General features: G+C 60.3%; 1 protein-coding gene across 1 annotated transcript; it reads left to right on the top strand.

The window, feature by feature from the left end:
- Positions 1–1,486: 1,486 nt before the first annotated feature.
- On the top strand, positions 1,487–21,332 carry LOC144721441 (protein Wnt-5b-like). The gene is made up of 11 exons (XM_078599055.1): positions 1,487–1,581; positions 2,198–2,226; positions 8,305–8,420; positions 9,584–9,750; positions 11,454–11,508; positions 13,611–13,641; positions 14,519–14,589; positions 17,536–17,615; positions 18,073–18,332; positions 19,331–19,623; positions 20,329–21,332. Exons 1-11 carry the CDS (start codon positions 1,487–1,489, stop codon positions 20,785–20,787), a joined length of 1,656 nt encoding a protein of 551 aa, XP_078455181.1. The 3' UTR covers positions 20,788–21,332.
- Positions 21,333–27,537: the final 6,205 nt, after the last annotated feature.

The raw sequence follows: 27,537 nt of genomic DNA, 5'->3' as shown, positions 1-27,537 counted from the left end.
GGGTGATTCCCCCGGTCCTCCCCGGGGGCGCCCCCCCCAACCCTGACAGCTCCCCCCCCCCACCCCCCCACCCCATCAAAGCGGCAGCACTGGAGATGGGGGTGGGGGTGGGGGCGGGGAAGCCATCACCAGCGAAGCTATTTCCCTACAACCAACAATTACCGCTCAGGTGCCCTCTCCACTCGGACGGCCTGCTCTCCCCTCGCCATGCAACCCGCAATTACCGCGGCCAATTACCGCGGCCCAGTCTCGAGCCCCGGGCACCGCGCTCGCAAGCGGCTCCCGATCTCCCCCCCCCCCTCCTCCTCCACTATGACCCCCCCCCCCCCCCCCAGAATTGGTTCCAGCAAGCCCGACCCGATACGAAGAGGGACGTCTGGACCGCGCCGCGCGTGTGCACGTTCAGTGTATGCGTCGAGCGATGGGGGGGGGGGGGGTCCCTTGTCTCAGGCGGCGTTCGGCAGCTCGGCAGCAGCGGGTCAAGCGAGCGAGCCGGGGCCCTGATGAGACGCTGCGTGTCCGCACCGCTGCAGAGTCGCGCTTGTGTTGAACTACTGTGGCCGATTGTATCGGACTCACTCCCGGGAGGAAAGCCGTGTGGCTGATGGGATGTGAAACAAAAACAGATACTTTTTGTACGTAGAGAGAACAAATGAGGGACGTTTAGATGTTAAGTTTGCTTTGAACATTCTCCACAACGACTCCTTCATCATATCTGTGGGCGCCCTGGCGAATCTTTCAATAAAGTTCCAGCCTTTATCCGTAGCGCACTAATAATAACAACACTCCACCACGTGTGTTGTGTGTGACCAGAGTGAGAACTCGAGAGAGCAACACGCGGAGTCTCTTTTCAAGGGTAACGTGGAGGCATCCGTCTGCTAGTAGGGGGGCGATGATTGCTGCTGTGTGGTCTAGCCTAGGGACACCCCCAGCGGCAGCTGTCCCTGGGCACGAGTCTGCCAGTAGGGGGGCGATTATCCCTGCTGCGTGTGTGCGTGTGATCCCAAATGAGTAACTTGCGGCGTCGTTATAGACAATTAGGAAAACTTGGTCCATGATGCCGGCACACAGTAGACCACTCTTTGCGAATAACGCCACGGGATCTCGAACGTCTGTTGTGAGTGAAGCAGACGGTAGTAGTAGTAGTGTTATAGTTACCACTCACTGCAGTAATAACCAGGGCGGTCGCTGGGTGCGAACCCGGAATCTCTACAACGTCCACATGGAGCTCTCCCCCTGCTTTTGTGAGAAATCTTCCTATGATGTGTGTGTAGCTCAGAGGTGGCAACGCTACCCCAACTCCTTCCGCCACCACCCTTTGATCCCCCCCCCACTGCCCCCGCGACTCTGATCCCCTCCGTGAATGCGAACCCAGAATGGTTTCGGGTCTCCCTGCAGCTGTGGTGCGTTGATGATGATGGTGGTGAGAGGCAAATTAACCACCAAGTATATTAATCACCAGCGCTGAGCCCTGGGTCATGTGGCGATGGGTGGATTCATCGATCCGTTCTCGAATCGCGGTGTGATGAACCGGGGATGTTTACCGGACACCGGTAAAGAGGTGAAGGTGCAGCCCTGCAAGTGCTTGCTCACGCCACTGTTTGCGAGCCCTTCTATAGAAGGGGGGGGGGGGATATTTTGCCCACACTTGCACACTGGGCAGATGTCTTGGAAGAGGTGGAGAGTGCCCACACATGACCCCACCACGCACGACTTGCCGATGTACCGTCTCGTGCCCATGTATAGTGCCGTGGGGTCACGAACGAGGCCGTGTGATTGTAACGAACGTGCCCACCGCTTCAACTGCCCCCATGGGATTCGCGACTCGGGGTCGTCACAATCTGTGATCATGAACATCACGATGCGATGTTGGGGGGGGGGGGAGGCGATGTGCCCCTCCCCTCCGTTTGACCCCTATGACCCCTTTCCTGTGCCCCCCCCCCCCACTGCCCCATCCCGCCGACCCCCAGATGAGCCACGTGAATCGACTCCACCTACAGCCTCCTCCCCATGACCCCGCTCCCCAGCCAGCGCCCAGCCCCGCCCTTCTGCAGGGACCCCCCCCCCATCCCAGAATCAAGCAGCCCCCCCAAATCCCCCTCCTGCCGCCTGACGATGGGGGGCCGATGTACCCCCACGAGCCTCACCCCCCACACGCTCGAGCCCGCTCCCCTTTGGCGGCCGGGACCCCCGGCAGATGCGAGGATCGAGCGCAGCGCGGCGCAGGTACCTCTCCACCCCCTCCCCCACAACACCGCGCCCGCCCAGCCACCTTTGTCTTCCCGGTGCTGATGTGTAATCAGCGCACCCCGGGCAGGCCCCACATAATCGCCACTAATGTTAGCCGTGGGCGGGTGTCCAACTCGGGTCACGGGGTGTGCAGCGCTGCGCCTTCACCACTTCGTCACGTGTCCTGTGGGAGCAGCTCCCGTGTCAATCCGCGCCGTGCCGCTCGTGCAAGGCAGCTGACCATACTTCTCCTCGCTGGTCAGCCTGGGCCTACGTCTCGTCTAACGCTGGGGTTGAGCTACCCCCCCCCCCCCCCATCGTTTAACTCGAGGAGAGCGATGGGGAGCTGAGGTGGAGGTGATGGGGGTGAAGGGGTCGGAGTCGTGGCGAGAGGGGAGAAGTGCTAAGGAGGGCGGGGAGTGGCGCGGGGGGTGGAGGGGAGGGGGGTAACGGGGGGTGGAGGGGAGGGTGCGGGTTGTGGGGGAGGGGGGAGAGTTCAGATCCCGCTCGGGTCAAAATGTCGACGACAGCTGTTGGAGCAGCGAGCTCGGAGATCTGTCAGGGTCAGGGAGCCGGACACGTGGGCGTGGAGGGCGGGGGGGGGGCACGGGGGGGGGGACACGGGGGGTGGCACGGGGGAGGGACACGTGGGCGTGGAGGGCGGGGGGGGGGACACAGGGTGGGGACACGGGGTGGGGGATACGGGGGGGGACGACACGGGGGGGGGGGGGGGCACGAGGGGGGGGGGGGGGGTCTGGGTGCCAGTGCGAGAGGGGAAGGAGGTTTCGGCTGGAAGAAGGAGACACCCCGACCGCCAACTCGCACGCACACACAAAGACAAAGGTCCCCTGTATAGCCATACCAGAGTGATGGGGCAAGTGTTGTTAACGAGCATCTATGAAGGCCATACACGCACACGCACATCCATATAGACATCACACACACACACAAGTCACCCACCACACACGAACATAAACACACAAAGACACGCAAACACCCGCACACACACACGTCTCACACTCGCAGAACACACATCACCCACACATGCACAGATCTCCCTTATAGCCTTCCACGCGCTGTCGGGGCAAGTGCTGTTCGCGAGTAGCAACCCACGAAGGCCGGGGCGCAACACGTGTGGCTAGCACCGCGCCCGGCCGCCTTTGTCTCTCTGACGCTGACGTGTACGGGGCGCACCAGGTACTTATTTGAGTTTAGTCGATGGCGTGTTGGCAACTCGTACCCCTCACAAGACGCACTGGGCAGTGTGAAAGAGTAGGCCGAATACTCTGTACAGGAGCTCTGGAGTGGAGGCCAGCACGGGCGTGTGCAAGTGCTTGCAGGGCTGCCCCTTTATCTGCATACCGTACAACAGCACTAACGACAAGCAAACTTAACATATTCGTCAATGACACCACCGTACTCTAAATGCAAACCAGTGTAATGGGCGACGTTTCGGGCAATGACCCTTCTTCATAAAGAAGAGATGGAGCATTCCAGAGAGATTGACTGAATGGCGACGAGGATGATGATGATGACGACGATGATAGTTGCGGACCGCGCTGTCGGATCGATGCCGGGTGGCCAGACTCTGCATTCAGCTCGGGCGGGTGGCAGAGAGGGGGGGAGGGGCCGGGGGGGGGGAGGCTGGGGGAGGGGCCGGGGGGGGGAGGCTGGGGGAGGGGCTGGGGGGGAGGCTGGGGGAGGGGCTGGGGGGGGGGCTGGGGGAGGGGCGGGGGGGGGGCTGTTGGGGGGGGGGGCTGCTCGCGCTGCAATTCGCGCCCCGGTGCTGGAATTTGCATCACAAAAACAGACAATGGAATCTTAATCCCTGTGGGTCTACCCCCCCCCCCTAACTACCCTGCCCCCCCCCCCCTCACGGAACCCCCCTCCTCCTCCTCCTGATCCCCCGTCTCTCTCTGCTTCCACCGCGCACACATAGCCCCCCCCCCCGACCCCCCACATCCCCCTCCCCCCGTGTTTGTCCCGCGAGCTGAGTGCCGCCTCATTTACCAGGACAAACAGGGGGGGGGGTGCTCGCCCCCCCATCCCCCACATCCCCCAGCCCCTCCCCCCAACTCCACCCCAACACCCCCCACCCAACTGCGCTGCCTCTCAGTGAACTATACAGCCCCCCGCCCCCTCCTTGTCAACCCATAATAACCCCCATTGCGCAATGGGGGTTATTTGACCATACTTCACCACGCTGGTCGGTAGAAGTGCGGAGGGACACAGGAGCGGTTTAGATTTGGCTCGCCACTGATATGAGCCGTGGCCAGGAATCAAACTCAGATGGTCCTCTTCAGAGCGTGTAGGTGCGCGCATGCGAGTGTGTGTCTGTGTGTGTCTCTGTGTGTGTCTGTGTGTGTCTCTGTGTGTGTGTCTGTGTATGTCTGTGTGTGTCTCTGTGTATGTCTCTGTGTGTGTCTCTGTGTGTGTCTCTGTGTGTGCGCGTTAATTATGGGAGCGGTAGCGTAGCGGTTAGCGTGCTGTGCTACGATCCTGGCGTGACGAGTGCGATTCCCGCTCACAGCCAACACCAGCTACGATTATCTGAACCAGTCCTGGGCCTACCTAGGTCGACTCAGCCTCAAATGAGTACCTGGTGTAGCGGTGTGTAAACATCGCCACTTGGGATACATGTGCTGGCCACCCACGCCCTCGTGTGCCGTTAATAGCACTTACCCCAAAAGTATGTTGAGGCTATACGGGTGATCTTTGTCTTAATGATGGGGATAATGGTGACCGTAATTATAGTGATGATGATGATGATAACAATGATGAGTCTTAAAACGATGAAGTTGACCCCCGTGATGTTCATGATAATGATGGTTGTCACGATGATGATAATGATGAATCTGATGAGGCTGGTGATCGTGGCCAGTGACGATGATAACCGTGATGCTCATCATGATGATGATGATGGTGACGACCATGAAAATGACGATGACGTCGGTCCCCTACCGCCCCCCCTCTCGTCTCCCATCCCTGCCGCTGCTGCTGCTGCTATTACCGCGTAATGGCAGCTTTCGAAGCAAAACCCCAGAGCAGGGCCTGTGATTTGGGTCTCTGTGAAAAGTGGAACAATTGAGGTGGGGGCTCCCCCCTCCCTCACATCCCCACACAACTCCCATCCATCCCCTTACACTGGCCAAGAGGGGGGGGGGGGCAGCCGTTCGTGGTTGCCGTGGCCACGCAGAAAGCATTCTGGGAATTCGCGGGGCGCGAAGGTAACCCAATCTGAGACCAACTTGACCTCTGACCTGTCGTTTAAAAAAATAGAGAAAAAAACCCCATCGCGAGCAGGAGAGAGGAGCGGAGGGCGCGGGATGCGAGCGGAGCAATTTGTGCCGCGGATTCCCACCCCCCCCTCCCGAGAGCGATCGCGCACGCGAGGCAGCGGAGCGACGCGGTTGGGGCCACCGCGTCGTCAAAACCGTCTCGATTCGTGTCGTGAGCCCTCCTCCACCCGACGCCGCCAATTAAGTCAGGTTCGTCGCGTGAACAAAGCGTGGGCTGATGTATGGCCCGCTTCAGCACCACCCGACGGCTCGCTGATAGTTACAACCAGAACGATCACGCGAGTTGACAAATATATTCCTAATATTCCCACTCCACCATTTTCACCAATTCATTCCGCCAAGTGGAATTTTTTTTCATTTTCTGGTAAAAAAAACGAATTCTTGGTCACATATATTTTGTTTATTTTTAACCATCATTTTGGGGATGTTTGGCCAATACCGGGTTACCTTTCTCAACCCCGGCAGGTTATGGGCGCTCCCAGCTCACCGCGAATCGCCCGAGGGGCGAGGTTACGCGTCAACACCCCGCGCGGTGTTCGAGATTCCTGGCAGATACAAAAACGACGAAGATCCCCCATGTCGCCTCGAGCAGACTGTTAGGGCAAGGGCTGTTGGCCGGCGCCGGGTACTTGTTTGAGGCTAAGTTGACTTAGGGGATGCCCAGAACCGGCTCAAATAATCGTCACTGATAAAGATCACCAGTATAGCCTTTACAGACTGTTGGGGCAAGTGCTGCTATCGAGCACCTATCAAGACCTGGCACGGCACACGAGGGGGTGGATAGCCAGAACCACGCCTGACCGCTTTTGTCTCCCTAGTGGCGATGCTTACACACCGCACCAGTTACTTATTTGAGGTTGAGTCGACATAGGGGATGTCCAGGACCGGTATCAAATCATCGTCACTGGTGTTGGCCGTGCGCGGGAATCGAACTCGGTTCGCCGGGTTCATATCGCAGCGCACTAACCACTACACCACTGCTCCCCCACACACGCACGGAAACACACACCGACAAACACACGCAAAGACAAACACGTGCACACACACCCATAGACAACACGCGCGCACACACAAAGACAAACACGTGCACACACGCACACACGTGCACACACACACACTACAGTATAGACAAACACGTGCACACACGCACCCACGTGCACACACACATAAACAAACACGTGCGCACACGCACACACACACGTGCAAATACACATAGACAAACACGGGCAGACACTCACACGTGCACATGTGCACACACACACACACCCACACAGACAAACACACACACGCACACGTAAAACACACGCGTCGACAAACACGTGCACACACACACACACGCGCGCGCACATCGCCCATTCGCTAACAGCTTCCTGCCACGGTTGCCGGTCTAATGGCTCTTGTTGCCGCTGCTGTTGCCACGGGAGATTTATTGGAGCTGGAATTTTGCACCAAACTTCCTGAGCACTTTTACGGGGAGAGGAGAAAAGGGGGGGCGGGGGTGCGGGGGGGGCGACCTGGGGCGGGCAGTGGGGTGGAGGGAGGCGGGAGTCGAGGGGCTATCGTCTGTGACCGGTTTCGACATTCAGTTTCTCATCAGCAGAGCCGGGTTTGCTTGAAGCAATGTTGGTGAACTGCCCAGATGTGTCGTGGCGAGCACTCTCCCTCTCTGTTAGATATGGGGCCTCGTTAGCTGGAAAGTCAATAGCAGCAGGCTGATGGACTAAAGCGGACAGTTTTGTCGTGGACACAGAATGGATTTCCGATTCTATTTTCTTCAACAGACAATGCCACACAACGACGCATAGTGAGATTGCGAACTGCAAAAGACAAAAGACCCCCCCCCCCGCATAGCCTTCAAAGACTGTTGGGGCAAGTGATGCTAGCGAGTAGCAACTATGAAGGCCGGTAAGGCACACGAGGGAGTGGATGGCCAACAACCACAGCCGGCCGCCTTTGTCTCCCCAATGATAATGTGTATTTACACATCGCACCAGCTACTCGATTAAGGTTGAGTCAACCTAGGCGATCTCTGAGGCTAAGGAGACCCGGGGATGCAACCCAAGTTATTCCGACCAGCAAGCCAAATATATCTCCGCGCATAAAACAAACAGACAGACAAGAGGCGATTACAAATGTAAAATGCGACTCCCCGCGGTATAATGTAAATAATTTATATAGCTCAGAATGGATGATCCGCGGTCCTCTCGCGCAGGGCGCCACGGTGGCTAGGAGATGTTAACGACCTCGCCTGGTATACAGGAGGACATGGGTTCGATCCCGACCCTGACGCCGGATCTATATTTGTAGTTTGCGTGTCTCTCTCTCCGTGGTCGCGTGGATTTTTCTCCGGGTCCTCCGGGTTTCCCCTCCACATTTAGAAACACGCGTATAGAGTGTTTGTCTGCTCTACATTTCCACGTGACAAGCTGCTTCGTTGAGCTTTCATTTGTGGGCAGGTCGCTTCTTAAAAGAAGAGCTACATAGCTCAGCGGGCCTTGCCTGGTAAAATAAAAAATAGTGTATTCTTTGTATCGAGCCAGAGATTCACAAACTCGGGGGGCATCGCCACCCTCCCACGTGTTTAACCGATCGGCTCACACACACTGCTCGTGCCTGATGATAGATAGGAGGGTTGGTTGGGGGGGGACCGGGACACATCATGGGTAGAAGAGGAATCAAATCCATACTCTTTGGTTATTTCGGTAAAGTCACGTAGGTAGAAATAAAATAAAATAAATCACGACGGGTGGAACGCAACACAAGCGCCCGTCTTCAGGTGCCAATCGCGACAGCTGCGATGTCTGCTGCGAGCAACACGAGGTGCACTCCGCGTTCGTGCTCGAGGCGGTGACGGGGCCTCGCGGCCGCGCGTTCTCTGCGGTCGTTGCAGAGGTTCGCGGTTCGAATCCAGCGGCCGCCCTGGTTAACACTGCGCTGCGTGGTGTTAACCACGGTAATACTACGACTGCGCGCACATCTGCTTCACTCAGTGCAGTAGACGTTCGTGATCCCGTGAGGCACATTGTGTGCCAGCGTCAGAGTCCGGAAGTTTCACGAAAATTAGAAAAATTACACCGCAAAAATTACTCCGGTTGGGATTACACACAACAACCGCCATTCGCCACTAAGTGGCGGTGACGTCACCACGGCAATTGTGCCAGGCCATGTGCACCTTGAGGCCACGTGAAGTGTCGAACGCCCGCTGGCAGGTGGTCACGTGGTAGACCCAGCAGGTGCCACGGGTCGACTGACTGAGATGACACACACAGCAGCAGCCACAATCATTTTCCCGACTACTGCGAAAACCTGGCAGGATCCTCCTGAAAGAGAGTCACGAGACTCAGAGAGGCTTCCCTAGTTGAACAAGGAGATGGATGCACACACACACACACACGTGCCGCGTGTGTGTGTGTGTGCATCCATCCATGATGCTGCTGCTTTGGCAATGGTGCACAAACAACACAAACAACAACCACTCAGCACTCTCCTTGTCAACAACAACTTGTCAACAACAATAACTCTACACGTTCCTTGTCAACAACACTCTGGCCTTAAAAAGTAAACGTATATAATAGGCTACGTTGCAGGCAATGACCCATATCCACAACACATCGAGAGACCAGGGAGGTAGAGCAGGCACGAGTTGGAGAGAACACTCTATACCACGGGGTCTGATGAGAATTAAAACAAATTGTTTTAAAATAATGCAATGAAATTGGAATCGTAAATCCATCTGTGCGGGCCTCTTTCTCCTCTTCCCCCGTCCCTCTCTCCCTCAGCTCTCCAAGGAACGGAGTCCCTCCCTCGGGACCCCGTCCAGGGGAACCTCTTCAAGCCCCGCTCCCGGCCTTCCCTCCGGATCGACCCCGCACGAACCCCCTCAGACCCCATCATACCCACTTGGACCCCGCTCTCACGGGGCCCCCCACCAACCCACCCGCGGCCGCAAGCCTTGAGGGGGGACACAGCCCCCTCTCCCCCTACCCACCGCGAGTTGCTCCTCAGTCGAATGCAAAAGCAGACCACGGGAAACGAGACCCCTACTGCTCCACCAGATCCACGTGGAGCTCCACCAGATCCACGTGGAGCTCCACCAGATCCACGTGGAACTCCACCAGATCCATGTGGAGCTCTACCAGATCCACCTGGATCACCACGGGATCCACATGGAGCTCTACCAGATCCACCTGGATCTCCACGGGATTCACCACACACACACCGGGTGCTAAACCACAGAGGCCCAGTCACTGTGAACCGGTGGAGCCTGAGCACTTCACGGCTCCACCAACTCAACCACATTGCAAATACAGATGCATACACGTACATACAGGTATACACGTATACAGATCATAATCCACGAAACCAGATAACCCACGAAAACAAGATCATCACCCACGACACCAGATGATCACCCATGAAACCAGATGATTGACCATGAAACCAGATGATCACCCATGAAACCAGATGATCTCCCACGAAACCAGATGATTGCCCATGAAACCAGAAGATCGCCCATGAAACCAGATCGTCACCCACGAAACCATATTATCACCTACGACACCAAATCATCACCCACGACAGAACTCACGCAACCAGATCACAGATCACGGACCAAAAAAAAACCAGAGCACAAACCTCACGAACGAACCACGACGGTTGGCCAGGTGGACATCTCATCGTCTCGTTGATTCGTCCCATCGCTGGTCACGAGGAGGAACCGGACACGTGCGAGTTTTTTGCACCTACAGAAAAAATCAAAAATCGGACGGAAAATTGACGATTCTGCCGACGCGTGGCCATGCTGCTGATGATGATGGTGGTGAATTCCAGAGGAGGCGAAGCTGTTCCCGGGCCGGGCTCTTCCCTGCGCCTGGTGTCAATGTCGATATGTGTTTGTGTTTTATAAGATGTAACTCAGCAACATACAACAACAACATCAAACACGCGCACGCACACATACAGAGCGGGGTGGGGAGAGGGGCGACGATTCTCATCGATGCCGAACGGAGCTTCCCTTGTGAACAGAAACAGCTGCTCAACCGAGCAGAGAGAACGAAGAGACTGAGATGCACCCGGTTGGACTCTGGGCGCGGGTGCGTCTCGCGTCGCGCGAGTGAGGGAGCGGCCGAGTGTGCGCGCCGCGCGATTTGCATGGTCAGTAGCCGTACGTTGTGTATCGACAATGCAAGCAACCCCGACTCCCACGCCCTCCCCACGGATGTGACCCCCTCCTCCTCCCGCCCCCACGTCCTACAAACCCCCGTTTGTATCAGGTGTCCCTTTAACACTGCGTTTTGTAAGCGCATGGTAAGATAGGGATGGAGATGCGTGGTGTGGGTGGTTAAGGTGGGGAGGTGGTGGGGGCAACTCAGAGGCGATGCCACTTTGACGTTGTCTTTAGTGCAACGCGGTCGGCGCCGTCGCTGCTTCCGAGGCGGCGCTGAGCGGGGGGGGGGGGGCCTGGCGGGCGGGTGGACTACGAGCCCGGTTCTAGCGCCGCGGCGCCGAAGGGGCCACCGGGGGGGGGGGGGGGGGGGCTCTGGTGGCGAGGTCCGCGGTCCAGGCGGATCGCCGATCCCGGCAGTGGCCGCACAAGCTCGTCCCGCGCCCCCCTCGCCTCCACCCCGCCCGCCCTGCCCGCGGCCACAACGCCGCCCCCCCCCCCCTCCACGCCGCCGCCCCCCTCGAATGGGAAGAGTCGACACGAGCGACTGCTGGCGGCTGCCTCCTTCTCGCTATGCACACCGCCCGCTCCGGGTGGTCACCCGGGACTCGAACCGGACATCATTTTGTCTGGAGCGGAGTCGGATTGAAACAAACTCGTGCCAAGTCGGTCGCGTGTTCCCCCGACCCTCAATCTCCAATCTCTACCCTCGTACCCCCCCCCCTCCCCGACACACAACCTCGTTGCCCCTCCCTCCGCAGGGGCCACATGGCAGGCAGCACGGAGTGCGCGGAGCTCCGAGGCGACGGGGTCCGGGTGAGAACTTCACCTCGCGACCTCGCGGGGGCACCGTGCGAGTCCGGACAGCCGTGTGTGCGCGTGCGGCGTGTGTGTGTGTGCGTTATGTGTGTGTGTGTACACGTGCGTGTGCTTGTCGAGAGCGGTGGTGCAGTGGTTAGCGCGCTGCGCTACGAACCCGGCGACCCGAGTTCGATTTCCGCTCACGGCCACCAAGAGTGGTGAACATTTGAACCGGTCAAGGGCCTTTCTTAGGTCGACTCAGCCTTAAATGAGTACCCGGTGCGGTGTGTAAACATCAGCACTGGGGGGACAAAGGCGGCCGGGCGTGGTGTTGGCCACCCACCCCCTCGTGTGCTGTGCCAGAATTCATAGGTGCTCGTTAACAGCACTTGCCCCGCACAGCCTGTTAAGGCTTTTTGGGGGATCTTTGTCTGTCCGTGTGCGTTGCTCGCAGCCCACGGTGCTCGCCCCCCCTCCCCGACCCCTCCCTACCCCCCGACCCTTCTGCACCCCGCCCCTCGCCGTTGGAGATGACGGTGGTGGCCGTGGTGGAGATAGCAAAATGCGTTTTCGCCACAAAATAAATCCGGATGAAAGTCGCCAACAACAGTCGCCAGCAACAGTCGCGGCAGCCCGCGAGGATCGGGCAGCAGGAGAGGGCAGAGGAGGGGCGCGGATTCGAGTCCCCGCGCTCTCAGCCACCGCGCCCTCCGCCACCACCGCCACCACCACGGCCACCACCGCCCCAAACTCACGGGGCGCCAGTCTGCCAGTGGTGATGTCGAATTGATCATCCTCGTCATCGTCATCATCATCACCCTCGTCATCATCATCATCGTCGTCATCATCATCCTCGTCGTCATAATCGTTATCATCGGGGTTTTAATTCGTGGCCATGATGTTCGTGATGAAGGTGGTGGTGGTGGTGATGCTGCTTATGATGATGGTGATGATGACCAACTCCACACGTGGGTCCCTTTGCCACTGACGCGCATAACCTAGGGCTTGTAGTGGTCACGTGACCGACTTAGCGGTCACGTGACTGACTTAACGGTCACGTGGCCGACTTGGCGGTCACGTGACTGACTTGGCGGTCACGCGACTGACTTTGCGGTCGCGTGACTGACCTGGTGGTCACGTGACCGACTTTGCGGTCACGTGACTGAAACGACTGCATGGGTGTTCGCGGTTGTGCCGTGTAGCCTTGGGGTGCGTTTTCTCCAGTTCTTCGGCACGATTTCCGACGTTCCGCTGCCCGCGCTGGGAGCCTCTCCAGCCAAACAATCCCGCGGCACACCCCCCCCCCCCCCCCGCAAACGCATCGGACGGAAATGAAGCGGCACGTTGGGTAACCTCGCGGTCACGACTCGGGCCGGGTGGTCACGGCTCGGGGTGGAGTTCAGTGGCGGTGACGTCGTTGGGTCGTCAATGTCACCCGGGTCGACACGGCCTGGGGGTCGGGTCGGGTCACGTGGGGCCGCGCCACACCGTGGGATCCTCTCCCAGGTTCCACCATTAAAGTTTTGCCTCAAGCGACCGCGTCTCGCCCCCCCCCGCGTGTTTCCTGGACGCGCGTCTCACGCGAACCCGCGGGGCCCAGCGGAGTGGAGGGGGGATGAGGATGGATGTGCAGAGATGAGCAGAGATGAGGGATGTGGCGGAATGTGGAGGGATGATGAGGCGTGAGAGGGGATGTGGAGGGAGCGACCGGCTTCTGTTACCCGCGGCACCCATTGCGTTCGCTGTCGCGTAGCCTCGCCCCAAGCTGATGCCGCTGTCTCCCTTCCTCCATCACTCATTCCCACACTCCCTCCCTCCCTCTCTCCCTCCTGCAGTTGCCTCCAACACTCGCTCGCTCCCTCGCTCCGAATATCATCCCTCTATCACTCTCCCCCCCCCCCCCCCGATCACTCGCTTTCTCTCTCTCTCCCTACATCACCCCCTCCCTCTCCCCCTCCCTCCCTCTCTCCATCAATCGCTCTCCCCATCGCTACCTCCCTCCCCGCTTGATGTGCCCCCCGCCCCCCTCCCCCCTCCCCCCTCACCTCCCCGCTCGCCCGCACGGAGCTCCGCTCGGGGCCGCGTCGCCACTCCGCGCGCCCCGTGGCCGCGACCAGACGCGTCCCCCCGAGAGGAGCGCGGGCGACGGTGCCGCCTCGGCCAGAGGGGGAGGGAGAGGGTGGCGGGGGTCCCCGTGTCTCTCTACGTCTCCACGTGTCTCCCCACGAGTCTCCACGTGTCTCCACGTGTCTCCCCGCGTCTCCACGAGTCCCCACGAGTCTCCACAAGTCTCCCCGCGTCTCCACGTGTCTCCCCGCGTCTGCCCGTGCCCTCCAAAAGTCTCCAACAGTCTCCACGAGTCTCCAAGTCTTCCCGAGTCTCCCCGCCAGGGTCTTCTCCACGCCGCTCCTCTCCCGGCGGGAGCGCGGTTCTCTCGCGGTTCCCTCCGCGATCCTCCACGGAGGGAAGCGAAAAGAGATCGGGGCGGGGCACGCAGCGTGCGCGAGACTTACAAAGACAAAGGTCCCCCGTATAGCCTTAACAGACTTTTGGGGGAAAGTGCCCAGACGCTTACATATAGACAAAGACATACAAACAGAGATATAAAAACATATACACACATATATATACACACACATACACACAAACACTCGCTACCTTACACACACTCACAAACGCTCACTCACCAACTCACACACGCATTCACCAACTCACCCACTCACCAACTCACCCACCAGCTCACCCACTCACCAGCTCACTCACCAGCTCACACACGCATTCACCAACTCACCAGCTCACTCACCAGCTCACCCACTCACCCACTCACTCACCAGCTCACCCACCAGCTCACCCACTCACCAACCAACTCACTCACCAGCTCACCCACCCACTCACACTGCGAGCGACCCCAGGTTGAAGGCGACGCTCCTCTGGGCGACGGCTCGGAGCGTGGGAGTTGTCCCCTCCAGACGGGGGTCCCCAAACCCCGGGTCCCCTGAACCTCGCGGCACCCCGGCACCGCTAGGGACCCAACAGGACCCAGAAACCACCACAGAGCCCGCCTCCCCCGGAGCCGCAGCGGACATGGGCACCCAGGTGAGTGTCACACCGTGAGTGGCACCCTCGGGCGGGATGTGACACACACAGACGCACGTCAGAGTGATGTGACACTTCTCCGTTGTCTCTGATATGGGCTGGGTGTGTCGTGACACACTTGGGCTGGGTGTGACACCTTTGGTCGGGACATGACACCCATCAGTTGCAGTGACAAATGTTTGTGCAGTGTTGTGACATCCTGAGGAATGGACGTGACACCCGACACGGCGGCGTGGCACAAGTCGGCGGGATGTGACACTCGCCGTGTCTGTGATTTGTGATGGTGTTGCCAATGCTGTGACACTCGTCTTGTTGTGACGCTCTTAAGGCCGGGTGTGACACTGGGGGTGTGTTGTGACACCCACCAGGGGGGTGTCACAAGGGGGGAGTGTTGTGACACCCTGGGGAATGTGGTGACACTCGTTCCTGGAATGTGACAACCCATCGGTGTGGTGACCTGAGGAGTGGTGTGACACCGTGATGTGACACCGTGATGTGACACTGCTAAGGGGGGGCGAGAGGCAAAGCCCACTCAGTCACCCGCTCACTCACCCGCTCACTCACCCGCTCACTCACCAGCTCACTCACCAGCTCACTCACCAGCTCACTCACCAGCTCACTCACACACGAGGGTAGACAACACCACGCCCAGCCGCATTTGAGACCGATTCGACCTCGGGGAGGCCCAGGACCGGTTCAGATAATCGTCACTCACGTATTGGTGTGAGTAGCGCGCTAACTTCTACACTACCGCACCCCACACCACCACACTGTGTTCAACTACCACCACGACCACACTGTTCAACCACCACAACCACCACAACCACCATCAACACTGTGTTCAACCACGATACTGCAGGTTACAATAACCGTCACCCAGTCAGTCAGTCAGTCACCCAGTCAGTCACCCACCCAGTCAGTCAGTCAGTCAGTCACCCACCCAGTCAGTCACCCAGTCAGTCAGTCAGTCAGTCAGTCAGTCACCCAGTCAGTCACCCACCCAGTCAGTCACCCAGTCAGTCACCCACCCAGTTAGTCAGTCACCCAGTCAGTCAGTCACCCAGTCAGTCACCCACCCAGTTAGTCACCCAGTCAGTCAGTCAGTCACCCAGTCAGTCACCCACCACACTGCAGGTCTCTTCACTTATCTCACTGCGTCTTCCCTCCCACTGCTCCACTTTGGACAATGATGTTAATACTAATAAGTCATGATGACCTTGTGCGCGAGCACCTATTAAGGTTTTCACTGCACTCGAGGGGGTGGCTACACCACGCCTGGCTGAGTGCTGATGATGTTGATGTTGACACACAGTCGACCAAGGGGGAGGCCACCAGGAGCGATTCAAATATCCGGCATCTTGTTACTGGTCGTGAGCGGGAATCGAACTCGGGTGGCCGGGTTCGTAGCGCAACGACGTAACCACTGCACTACCGCTCCGCACGTACACACACACACACGTACACACACACACACGTACACACACACACACGTACACACACACACGTACACACACACGTACACACACACACTCATGCATGCATAATAACGCGTGCATTACCGCATCGAGTACAAATGTGATTGCCGAAGCGCATTCCAGTTTGCAATACAATGGGTTAAATAGACCGATATATCACACTGTGCATGCGTGTCTGTGTGTGTGTCTGTGTGTGTCTGTGTGTGTGTCTGTGTGTGTCTGTGTGTGTGTCTGTGTGTGTGTCTGTCTGTGTGTCTCTGTGTGTGTGTCTGTGTGTCTGCGGTGGCGAGCGGTGGCGCAGTGGTGAGCGCGCCGCGATACGATCACAGTGACACGAGTTCGATTTCAGACTCAGCCTTGAAATTAGTAGCAGTTGGTTCGGTGTGTAAACATCAACACTGGGGAGACAAAGGCGGCCGGGAGCGGTGTTGTTCAACCAACACCCTCGTGCGCCGTGCCGGCCTTCATAGGCGCTCGCTAATAGCACTTGCCCCAACTGTGTGGGCTACACGGGGGCTCTTTGTCTGTGTAGATCAATGTATTCATAATCGAGTTCAATATATCCAAAACGTGCCGGTGTAATAGCTCATCGGATTCCTCCAAGTGTCAATAAATATTCAGATTCCGTAACTGTGGCCCTGCTATGGAGTTGTGGGTCAGAGGCAGAGCGACTTAGAAGGGAACAGCGGCCTAGCAGCGCGCGGAGTGGAGGGGGAGGAGCACGGGACGCAGCGTCCATCGGCGAGTCGCGGCGAGTCGCGGGGAGTGGCGGGGGCTGCGCGGTGCAAGTTGATGATTCTAGAGGCGAGCGCGAGAGGCGAGCGCGGCAGAGTGTCCGGTCAAGGTTTGGGCCGAGCACGCAGAGCCGTCCATAGGTGGGGGTGGGGGGGATGCACCCCCCCCCCCCCGACATCTTCAAACTAAACCTGAAGGGTTACATCGGACACCGTAACGCCGAAGCGCTCTCGCACCCACCCCCCCCCCCCCCCCCGAAAGCGCGTCACTCGGCAGAGATGGAGCCATGGAATGAGCTCGCGTGCGGGAGCGAGACGGATCGTTAACGTCGCGAGTCCGTGAGAGGCGGAGGCGGCTTGGGAGGAGCGCAGAGACCTTCAGCCAGCAGTAGGGAGATCATGGCTGGTGTGAGTGCGCAATGCGGAGCGGTGGCGCAATGGTTAGCGCACCGCGCTACGAAACCCGAAAGCCGAGTTCAAATCCCGCTCACGACCAATAACTAGTGGTGAATATTTGAACCGGTCCTGAGCCTCAACTAGGTCGACTCAGCCTCAAATGAGTATCTTCTGTGATATGTAAACCTCCCCACTAGGGAGACAAAGGCGACCAGGCGTGGTGTTGGCCTCCCATCTTGTGTGCCGTGCCGGCTTTCATAGGTGCTCTCTAACAAACACTTGCCTCAAACGGTCCGTCAAGGCTATACGGGGGCTCTTTGTCTTTGTGTGTGCGAGCGCAGGGCGCTGTCGCGTCGATGTGGGTGCGCGCGTTCGCCATCCTCGCGTGCACGCGCAGTCTCGCGGGGGCGAGCACGTGGTGGTAAGGGGCACACACACCCATACTCGCAATCGCACAAACTCACACACACTATTACACTCATAGACACTCATACATACACAGACTGTTGGAGAAAGTGCTGTCAGCAAGCATCTATGAAGGCCGGAACGGCACACGAGGGGTGGGTGGCCAGCACAACGCCCGGCCGCCTTTGATTCCCGAGTAGCAAAGTTTTTTTTTTACACACCGCGCCACGTAAACATTTGAGTCTGAGTCGACCTAGGGGAGGCTCCGGACCGGTTCCGATAATCGTCACTGGTTACACACAAACTCATACAATGGCCTACCGGAGTGTACAATCACGGAGTCTGTGTGTCTCTGAGTCTATGGCTCCTCTCCACGGGTCCTCTCTGTGGATGTCTACGATCACCCCATCCTCTGAACGCACTCTCAAGTCTCGCTCGCTCACGGCCCCCACCCCACCTCGTGGATGGTGAAACGAGCGCAGGTCGCTGGCGCTGAGCCCCGTGCAGAGGCCCGAAGTGTACATCCTGGGCGCGCGGCCGCTGTGCGCGCAGCTGTCGGGGCTGTCCCCGGGCCAGCGCAAGCTGTGCCAGCTGTACCAGGACCACATGGTGCACATCGCCGAGGGGGCCCGCGCCGCGCTGCGCGAGTGCCAGCACCAGTTCCGAACGCGCAGGTGGAACTGCTCGGCGGTGGACGGCTCCAGCGGCGTCTTTGGCCGCCTCATGCACATCGGTGAGTCCACAGAGTTGCTACAACGAGGCAAGCGAGTTAGGGGCGCCACGGTGGCTAGGAGATGTTAACTACCTCGCCTGGTATACAGAAGGGCGTGGGTTCAATCCCAACCCTGACGCCTGCTGCTGTGTATTTGAGGTTTGCGTGTCTCTCTCCCCGTGGTCGCGTGGATTTTTCTCCGGGCCTTACCTGGTAAAATAAAAAGTTTTAATTTTTACTAGGTAATATTTTAATAGTTTAACTAGTTGAGTTTAGTTGACACGTCTTGTTACCAACGACAATGACAACCACCGACCCCAACCGTGATCAGCACAGTTGGCTACGTACGGTGCGAAGGAAGTTCAACATAGAGTAACATACATACGGATAATCATTTCTCTGATTTGACCGATTGTATTTGATTCGCGTGGGTAAGGAATATACAGCCGGCAGCCGATTTACAAAAATCACCCGCGGAGAAGATTGGTGAGAGTACGGAGGAGGTGACAGCAGAGACTAAATCACGATATCGCAGGCAACGAGTCGCGAACTCGGGCCACGCACCACTCGGCCAACACCCTCGGCAGGCAGCGAGCGGGCGACGTCGACAGCGGAGCGCCCACACGCACAGAGGCCCCGAGCGCGGTGCGACGTCGCTGACGGTATACGGGAGATCTTACATCAAGGAATAAATTAAAAAAGGCAGAGAAGGGAGCAGGGAGTTTAAACGTTAGGTGCGACTCGCTAGCAGTACTTGCCCCTACACTCTGGTCAGGCTAGACGGGGGATCTTTGTCTCTGTGTTTGGTAAATGAAGAGTGCAGAGGAGTTCACGTCTCCCCGTGTCTTCAACGATCTCTGCATTTCCCAACATTTTTCAGTGTCCGACCCCATCAATCCACACCTCCCCGTTCCTCCCAACATAATCTCCCCACGTTTATCCACCTCCCAGATTAAGTCCACGTGTCTCCTGACACCATCTCCACATCTCCCCGTGTCTCTCCTCCCCCCGCCCCCAAGGCTCGCGTGAGACCGCCTTCATGTACGCCGTGTCGGCCGCGGGCGTGGTGCACGCGGTGTCGCGCGCGTGCCGCGAGGGCGACCTGGCCACGTGCGGCTGCAGCCGCGCCGCGCGGCCGCGCGCACTGCAGCGCGACTGGCTGTGGGGCGGCTGCGGCGACAACACCGAGTACGGCTACCGCTTCGCCAAGGAGTTCGTGGACGCCAGGGAGCGCGAGCAGTCGCACCCCAGGGGCTCCGCGGGCCACGCGCGCGCGCTCATGAACATGCACAACAACGAGGCCGGGCGCAGGGTGAGATATGCTTGGAAGGGGGCGGGAGGACATGGGATAAGGGGGGGGGGGAGGGATGTTGAACTGTATTCCCGTCCTACGGAGCCGACCGTGATAATCGGGGGTGCGGGGAAAGGACAACACACTGAAACACGAAAAAAGAAAATAGTTTTCATTCGAGACGATTTCAAATTGCATAGCTCCAGTGGCCTCCTCATATCGGAAGGAAGGAAATGTCGGAAGGGTAGGTAGGGGAGGGGGCGAATGGGGGATGCACATTATGACCAACGCATTCGTCGCCATCACCACCATCACCACCATCATCAATGATCCTTGTTGTCGCCATGGTCACCGTCATTATAATCCATCGTCACGGTCATCGATACTATCACGATCATCATCATATTGGTCGCTGTCATCAGTAGCATCGCGGCACGCGTGACTACGAGCTTCGCAGTAAGTCAAAATTGTTCACTCGCCCAGTGCAAGCCGAGAGCCTAGGGAAGTGGGGGTACCCATGGGGATAGGGGCCGCGGGAGTCGAGAGTAGCGGGATGGGGGGGGTGTGGAGGCCTCCATCCAGCAGTGGATCGGCACGCCCACGTTAATGAACTAGAGTGACACATTGTGCAGTAATTGCACGCTGTTTTTCACTTAGTACGCCGTCACATTACGACATCTCTCCCCCATCCCCTCCCCTCCCCTGCCCCCCACCCACGCCCCGCAGTGGGTGTACAACCAAGCCGAGGTGGCGTGCAAGTGTCACGGCGTGTCCGGGTCGTGCTCGCTCCGCACGTGCTGGCTGCAGCTCGCCGACTTCCGGGCGGTCGGCGAGCGGCTCAAGGACCGCTACGACGGCGCCACGGCCATGCGGCTGGGCCGGCGCGCCAGGCTCGAGCTCCTCAACGGGCGCCTCAACCCGCCCACGGCCGACGACCTCGTGCACCTGGACGCGAGCCCCGACTTCTGCACGCGCAACGAGACGACGGGGTCGCTGGGCACGGTGGGGCGGGCGTGCAACAAGACCTCGGCGGGCATGGACGGCTGCGAGCTCATGTGCTGCGGCAGGGGCTACGACCAGTTCAAGAGCGCGCTCGTGGAGCGCTGCCACTGCAAGTTCCACTGGTGCTGCTACGTCAAGTGCAAGCGGTGCACGCACATGGTGGACCAGTTCATCTGCAAGTAGCCGCGCGCCTGCGCCTGCCGTTCTTTACCTCGCGAGCGCGTGGGCGCCGCCGTGCCCACGCGAGGTGACCGCGGGGGCGGTGAGCAAACAGTGGAGGTCGTCGTCGACTGTCACACGAAGCGACGCTTGGCAGGAAACTTCGCGTGCAGCGTCAACCAACGAAACCCCCCCCCCACACCCGACCGAGTCACGGCGCCTCGAGCCCAGCTTCTCACACGCGGCGTGGCCACACGCCACAGGGACGACGGCAACCCCGGGAGAGAGGGGAGAGCACCTCCCTCCCGGGCAGAAGAGAGCAGCAGCAGCGTCCACCAAGGCCGAGACGTCCACCGAGGCCGAGACGTCCACCGAGGCCGAGACGTCCACCGAGGCCGAGACGTCCACCAAGGCCGCCCTCCCTCGTCGCGTGACGCCAGCCGCCGCCTCGCGCTCTCCGACAAGCGCCGCGTGTCCGGCGGCGGCCGCCACGGAACACGCCGCGAATTTGCCGTCAGCATCCACCGGCCCAGGAGGGGTGGGTGGGTGGGGTTGCCGGCCACGTACGAAATTAGAATACATTGGGGGTGGGTGGGGGGTGGCGTCAAGTCATTAGAGTCGTAATCATTAATGATTTACACCGCGCCTCTCCCGTGCAGTACACACGGAGGTGCCGAGTTGAGCGTCACCCCACAGCGAAGGCGGCGGCGCAGCCCTGCAAGTGCCCCCTCACGCCCCTGCCGCCAGAAGAGCCTGCGCTTCAGGGAGGGTCCGCGGAGCTCCTTCCACGCGAGCCAGACGTCTTGGACGAGGTGGTGGTACCCGCACTCTACCCCACCACTCGCGACCTGCCGACTGATTAACTCTGCAGTGCCAATCTATACCGCTGGGGAGATGGGGAGGGTGGGAGGCGGATACAAAAAACAACTTGCTCCATTCTATTAACTGTCGCGCCGAGAGATCGAGCCGGTGACCTCCGACTGCAAGTCCAGCGGCAGCGTCCCTGCGTCGAACCATCGCAGCAGTCGTGACGACGCTGCCAATTATTGACGAGCCTGGAAAGCCTCGGGGAGTCTCGGTGTTCGCTTTCGGGAGCCACTGGCCAAGCTCCACTCGGACAGCTTGGCCGCGACTAGACGAGAGGGGGGGGAGGGTAGACACTCGGCACCGACTCCGCCTGGCCACGCGCCTACGACACCTGGCAAGCCCATGCGTGGTCGGTCAACCATCCAAGTGCCGTTCACCTACCAGGCTCAAAGCCTGCTTGGCTTGTGTGGTCAGATATGGTGGGGAGGCTCGTTCCGGGTGGTTGTAAAACTCTGCGAGTGGACTGACTACAAGGGGAGAACGTTGGTGGACGGGTGTCGCCTGTGCAGCTTCTCGTGTAATCTGACAGCGGGGAGGCAGCGATGGCGAGGTGGCAGTGGCGGTGTCAGCGGCATTGCTCGTCGTCGTGACCTTCTGACCTTGAACTTGAGTGGCGCGCCAGCGACCACCAGGAGCTGCCTCTGAACGGGGGGGGGGGGGGGGGTGTCGGGCGAGGCCCCCTAGCCCCCCCCCCAAAGAATCGAAGTGCCGCCGGATGCCGAGATGAACACAGCCCCTCTCACGCGCGCTCTTAAACAAATATATATTAATATATACACGATACAATGACAAAAGACCCCCCCTATAGACTGTAGGAGGCAAGTGCTGTTAGCGAGCATCTATTATGGCCTGCGCGGCGCACGAGGCGGTGGTGATGGGCACAGCACCACGCCCGGCCGCCTTTGTCTCCCCAGTGCTCACGTTTGCGCACCGCGCCAGGTGAGTTTTCACTCCTGGCGCACTCTAGGTCAGAGAGAGAGAGAGAGTTCGACTCACAATTGAGAAGTTGTGAGTTGAATTCTCGGTCCGGGTACCGACTCGGCCCCAACCTCCCACTTAGGGATTATAAAACGCCTCCCACTTGGCGGGGTGCGGGCATGAGTGGTGGGGGGGGGTCAACAGCAATTGCACCGTCGAATAATTTGACCCCGTCGTAGGAATGTGGATTTTCCCCACAATGACGACTTACGAAAGCAAGTGGAGAGAGGGGGGGGGGCAGCATGGACTTTAACTCAGTGTTACACCGAGTCGCGTCTGTTACAAACAAAGCGCTTGGTATTAAGGGCAATTATAGGGCAATTGTGGCACACAAAGGTCGCCTGCAGTATCTACTGGGAAGTTGTCGCACCGCGTGATATAGTTGTATGGACCGAACTTCGTCACTTTACGCCACCGCCTTACACAGTTGCTCTTAGTAAACGCGTTGCCGCCGGGTGAAATTGCGTGCGACAGTTGCCCTCGTGTATCGTAACCTTGACGACAATAGCACTGTCAAGACGGCTCAAGTATTATGTAGTGTGTAACAATAATAACAGTCCGACGCCGTGTCGGGCATAGAGGCCGCGTCACCACTCGTCACCACGCTGGCCAGGTCGGGCTCGTGAAATTGGAGCCGCACTGGAGCGGCTGAGTTATCACTCACCACTGGTATTGGCCGTGGCCAGGAATCTGACTCTGGTCTGCAGGTTCATAGCGCAGTGCGCCAAACACTGCACCACCACTCCCTGCCATACGTATACAGAATACACTCCGCCACGCGGGAGCTTTGAAGCACTGTTAAGATAAATAGTACACGTGTTGAACCGATGTTGTCCTATGCTCCTGTGGCCCTGCTGCAGTGGCAGAAGTGACTGCGGCATGTCAGTTGACGTGTGCGCTAGTAACGACGTTGGGTCGACATTGGGGCGGTCAGATATTTATGCCAAGGTCGAGACAGTCGCAGACCACCAGTTCGCTACACAGTCGCGGCGAGTGATGTGAACGCCGAAAACTTGAGATTTGAAATCAACTCGAGACCTCCGACAGCTGCCATGCCCGACGTTACGGGACATGTCACCCCCCCGAGTCCTGCTCGACTTGAGACTCCCACAGTCGCCACTGCTTCCCATTACTACTACTACCCACAGCACCGCGCCTTCAGAGCCATTCCAAATGTTAAGCTTAACCCCCACGATTTCGGAGCTCGTGACCAATCTTTTTATAAAATAAAGATGATCTCTATAAAGCCCGTGCTGGTGCCAGTGTTGATATCATCTCGTGGCGGTCATCACGCCGCCGAGACGTCGACGGCTCCGTGCACGAGCCCACTTCACTGGAGAGTCCGCGGGTGCCAAAGGAGGACTCATGCCCGAGGGAGCGTCCACCGGGGAGGTGGAGCCATAAAATGCAGGACCCCTCCTGGAGAGATTTTTTCGGAACGTACATGGTATTGTCATCATAATGAACCAAGCAGCCAGGGTCTATCGACTGCTGGATGAAGACCTCCCCAAGCCGCCACCACCACAACATCTAACGATCCTGTGACGTGGTCATCCACCCGGCGCATGCACACAAGCGGCAGCCCTCGCCCCATCTCCTCCGTGGCCACACTCTCCTCGAATGCGTTGCAGTCTTTGGCTGCCGCTCCCCGATTGACCTCGGCCACCACTCACCTGATGTTCACAGCGCCTGTCAATCCGTTTCCACCTCGGATAAACGGTCAATTTCGTTTACCGAAATCTATTATTAGTGCAATTGTGATTTCAAACACTGCAATAACGTCAACATCACCAATCACCCTATAGTGGTTTCTATCAAGTAATATAGTTTTTATAAATACGCATTATATGCTTTAAACGATTATTTAAAAGCGCGTCGATGCACGAATGAAATATCAAGAATCGATTCCTCATCGCCAGGCGCGGTTGGGCGCCGGATCCCCCCGGGTGCCGCTGTCCGCGGTGCTGAAGTCTGCGGTGACGTCACCCTCGCTGCTGGATCCACGGGGGGGGGGTTGATCACAGCCCCCCCACCCCGCGTACTTGGTTTGTTAGCACGTGGTGCATGTAGCGCCCTCCCGTGGCTGGAGGGGGGGTCACGTAAACCCCCCCCCCCCCGCATGACATAGACACTGTACACGTTGAAGAACACCCCAGCACACCACACCCAGTATGTCCCTAGCTATGGCCGTGGTTAATAGGTCACGTGACACATTCCAGTACAGGTACTCTTCTACTTACGAACGAGTTAGGTTCCAGAGGTCTGTTCGTAAGTCGATTTGTTCCTCGGTCCAACTTTACTCCTGTCGATTCCAAACGTGTTGGACGGCATGTACACTAAACACGGGGGTGGGGGAGCTTGTAAAGTTGTACATAATCTCCTGTAGATGTAGATGCCACTGGTTCTACATATTCTGCAGATGCAGATGCCACCACCACAAGTTGACATTATCATTGAAGTTGACATTATTGATGATGTCAACTTGCTGCGCCCGCTGCAGCAGTGTTTGCTCGCTGTCCGAGAGGAGAGGGGACGGGTCAAGAGGGGCGAGCGGGAAGACCGCAGCAGCAGCAGTTCGGCGCTACCAACAATTGCCCAAGCTCTGGTGGTCCTCTATATATGAAGGTGTTATCGGCACAGCAATGAGTGTTTACATCGGGGAAGAAACCGTAGCACCTGGAGAAAGCCCACACGTGCGAAGGGGCATACAATATCGAGACAACATGTGGAGCGGAGTCCACACTTGCTGGTACCCCCGCCTTCCCCTGGCGACTGGCGAGCCAGGGGAAGGCGCCACCGCCCCAATTATCCACGCCCCCCCCCCTCCACGCTCCCCCCCCTCCACGCTCCCCCCCCTCCACGCTCCCCCCCACTCCACGCTCCCCCCCCCCTCCACGCTCCCCCCCCCCTCCACGCCCCCCCCCCCCTCCACGCTCCCCCCACTCCACGCTCCCCCCCCCCTCCACGCTCCCCCCCACGCTCCCCCCACTCCACGCCCCCCCCCTCCACGCTCCCCCCCACTCCACGCTCCCCCCCCCCCCCCTCCACGCTCCCCCCCCCTCCACGCTCCCCCCCTCCACGCTCCCCCCCACTCCACGCTCCCCCCCCCCTCCACGCTCCCCCCACTCCACGCTCCCCCCCCCTCCACGCTCCCCCCCACGCTCCCCCCCACTCCACGCCCCCCCCCCTCCACGCTCCCCCCCACTCCACGCTCCCCCCCCCCCCCTCCACGCTCCCCCCCCCCCTCCACGCCCCCCCCCCCCCCTCCACGCTCCCCCCCCCCTCCACGCCCCCCCCCCCCTCCACGCTCCCCCCCCTCCACGCCCCCCCCCCCTCCACGCTCCCCCCCACTCCACGCTCCCCCCCACTCCACGCTCCCCCCCCCCCTCCACGCTCCCCCCCACTCCACGCTCCCCCCCACTCCACCCTCCACGCTCCCCCCCCCCCCTCCACGCTCCCCCCCCCCCCTCCACGCTCCCCCCACTCCACGCTCCCCCCCCCTCCACGCTCCCCCCCCACGCTCCCCCCCACTCCACGCCCCCCCCCTCCACGCTCCCCCCACTCCACGCTCCCCCCCCCCCCTCCACGCTCCCCCCCCCCCCTCCACGCTCCCCCCCCCTCCACGCTCCCCCCACTCCACGCCCCCCCCCCCTCCACGCTCCCCCCACTCCACGCCCCCCCCCCCTCCACGCTCCCCCCACTCCACGCTCCCCCCCCCCCCACGCTCCCCCCACTCCACGCTCCCCCCCCCTCCACGCCCCCCCCACTCCACGCCCCCCCCACTCCACGCCCCCCCCCCCCTCCACGCCCCCCCCCCTCCACGCTCCCCCCACTCCACGCCCCCCCCCCTCCACGCTCCCCCCCACTCCACGCTCCCCCCCCCCCCACGCTCCCCCCCACTCCACGCCCCCCCCCCCCTCCACGCCCCCCCCACTCCACGCTCCCCCACTCCACGCCCCCCCCCCTCCACGCTCCCCCCACTCCACGCTCCCCCCCCCCCACGCTCCCCCCCACTCCACGCTCCCCCCCCCTCCACGCTCCCCCCCCCTCCACGCCCCCCCACGCTCCCCCCCCACTCCACGCCCCCCCCCTCCACGCCCCCCTCCACGCCCCCCCCACTCCACGCTCCCCCCCCTCCACTCCCCCCCCCCTCCACGCTCCCCCCCACTCCACGCTCCCCCCACTCCATCGCTCCCCCACTCCACGCTCCCCCCACTCCACGCCCCCCCCCCCTCCACGCTCCCCCCACTCCACGCTCCCCCCCCCCCACGCTCCCCCCCCACTCCACGCTCCCCCCCCTCCACGCCCCCCCCCACCACGCCCCCCTCCACGCTCCCCCCCCCTCCACGCCCCCCCACTCCACGCTCCCCCCACTCACGCTCCCCCCACTCCACGCCCCCCCCCCTCCACGCCCCCCCCTCCCACGCCCCCCCCCCCTCCACGCCCCCCCCCTCCACGCCCCCCCCACTCCACGCCCCCCCCACTCCACGCCCCCCCCTCCCGCTCCCCCCCTCCACGCCCCCCCCCCTCCACGCCCCCCCCCCTCCACGCCCCCCCCACTCCCACGCCCCCCCCCTCCACGCCCCCCCCCCTCACGCCCCCCCTCCACCCCCCCCACTCCACGCCCCCCCACTCCACGCTCCCCCCCACTCCACGCCCCCCCACTCCACGCCCCCCCCCTCCACGCCCCCCCACTCCACGCCCCCCCCTCCACGCCCCCCCCACTCACGCCCCCCCACTCCACGCCCCCCCCACTCCACGCCCCCCCCACTCCACGCCCCCCCCCACTCCACGCTCGCCCCCACTCCACGCCCCCCCACTCCACGCCCCCCCCACTCCACGCCCCCCCCCCTCCACGCCCCCCCCACTCCACGCCCCCCCCACTCCACGCCCCCCCCACCTCCACGCCCCCCCCCCCACTCACGCCCC

Source organism: Lampetra planeri, chromosome 11 (genome assembly GCF_965212315.1).
Source record: "Lampetra planeri chromosome 11, kcLamPlan1.2.h2, whole genome shotgun sequence".
NCBI classification, from domain to species: Eukaryota; Metazoa; Chordata; class Hyperoartia; order Petromyzontiformes; family Petromyzontidae; genus Lampetra; species Lampetra planeri.
The sequence above is the reverse complement of the archived record's forward strand: the minus strand, read 5'-3'. Positions and strand labels throughout refer to the sequence as shown.

Excerpts from the sequence above, each read along its gene's own strand:
- LOC144721441 (XM_078599055.1), top strand. The coding sequence starts at position 1,487 with ATGGGTGGATTCATCGATCCGTTCTCGAATCGCGGTGTGATGAACCGG. Across the intron at positions 2,227-8,304 it reads TCGAGCGCAGCGCGGCGCAG|GTGCCAATCGCGACAGCTGC; the intron begins GTACCTCTCCAC and ends GCCCGTCTTCAG. Across the intron at positions 18,333-19,330 it reads TGGCCGCCTCATGCACATCG|GCTCGCGTGAGACCGCCTTC; the intron begins GTGAGTCCACAG and ends CCCGCCCCCAAG.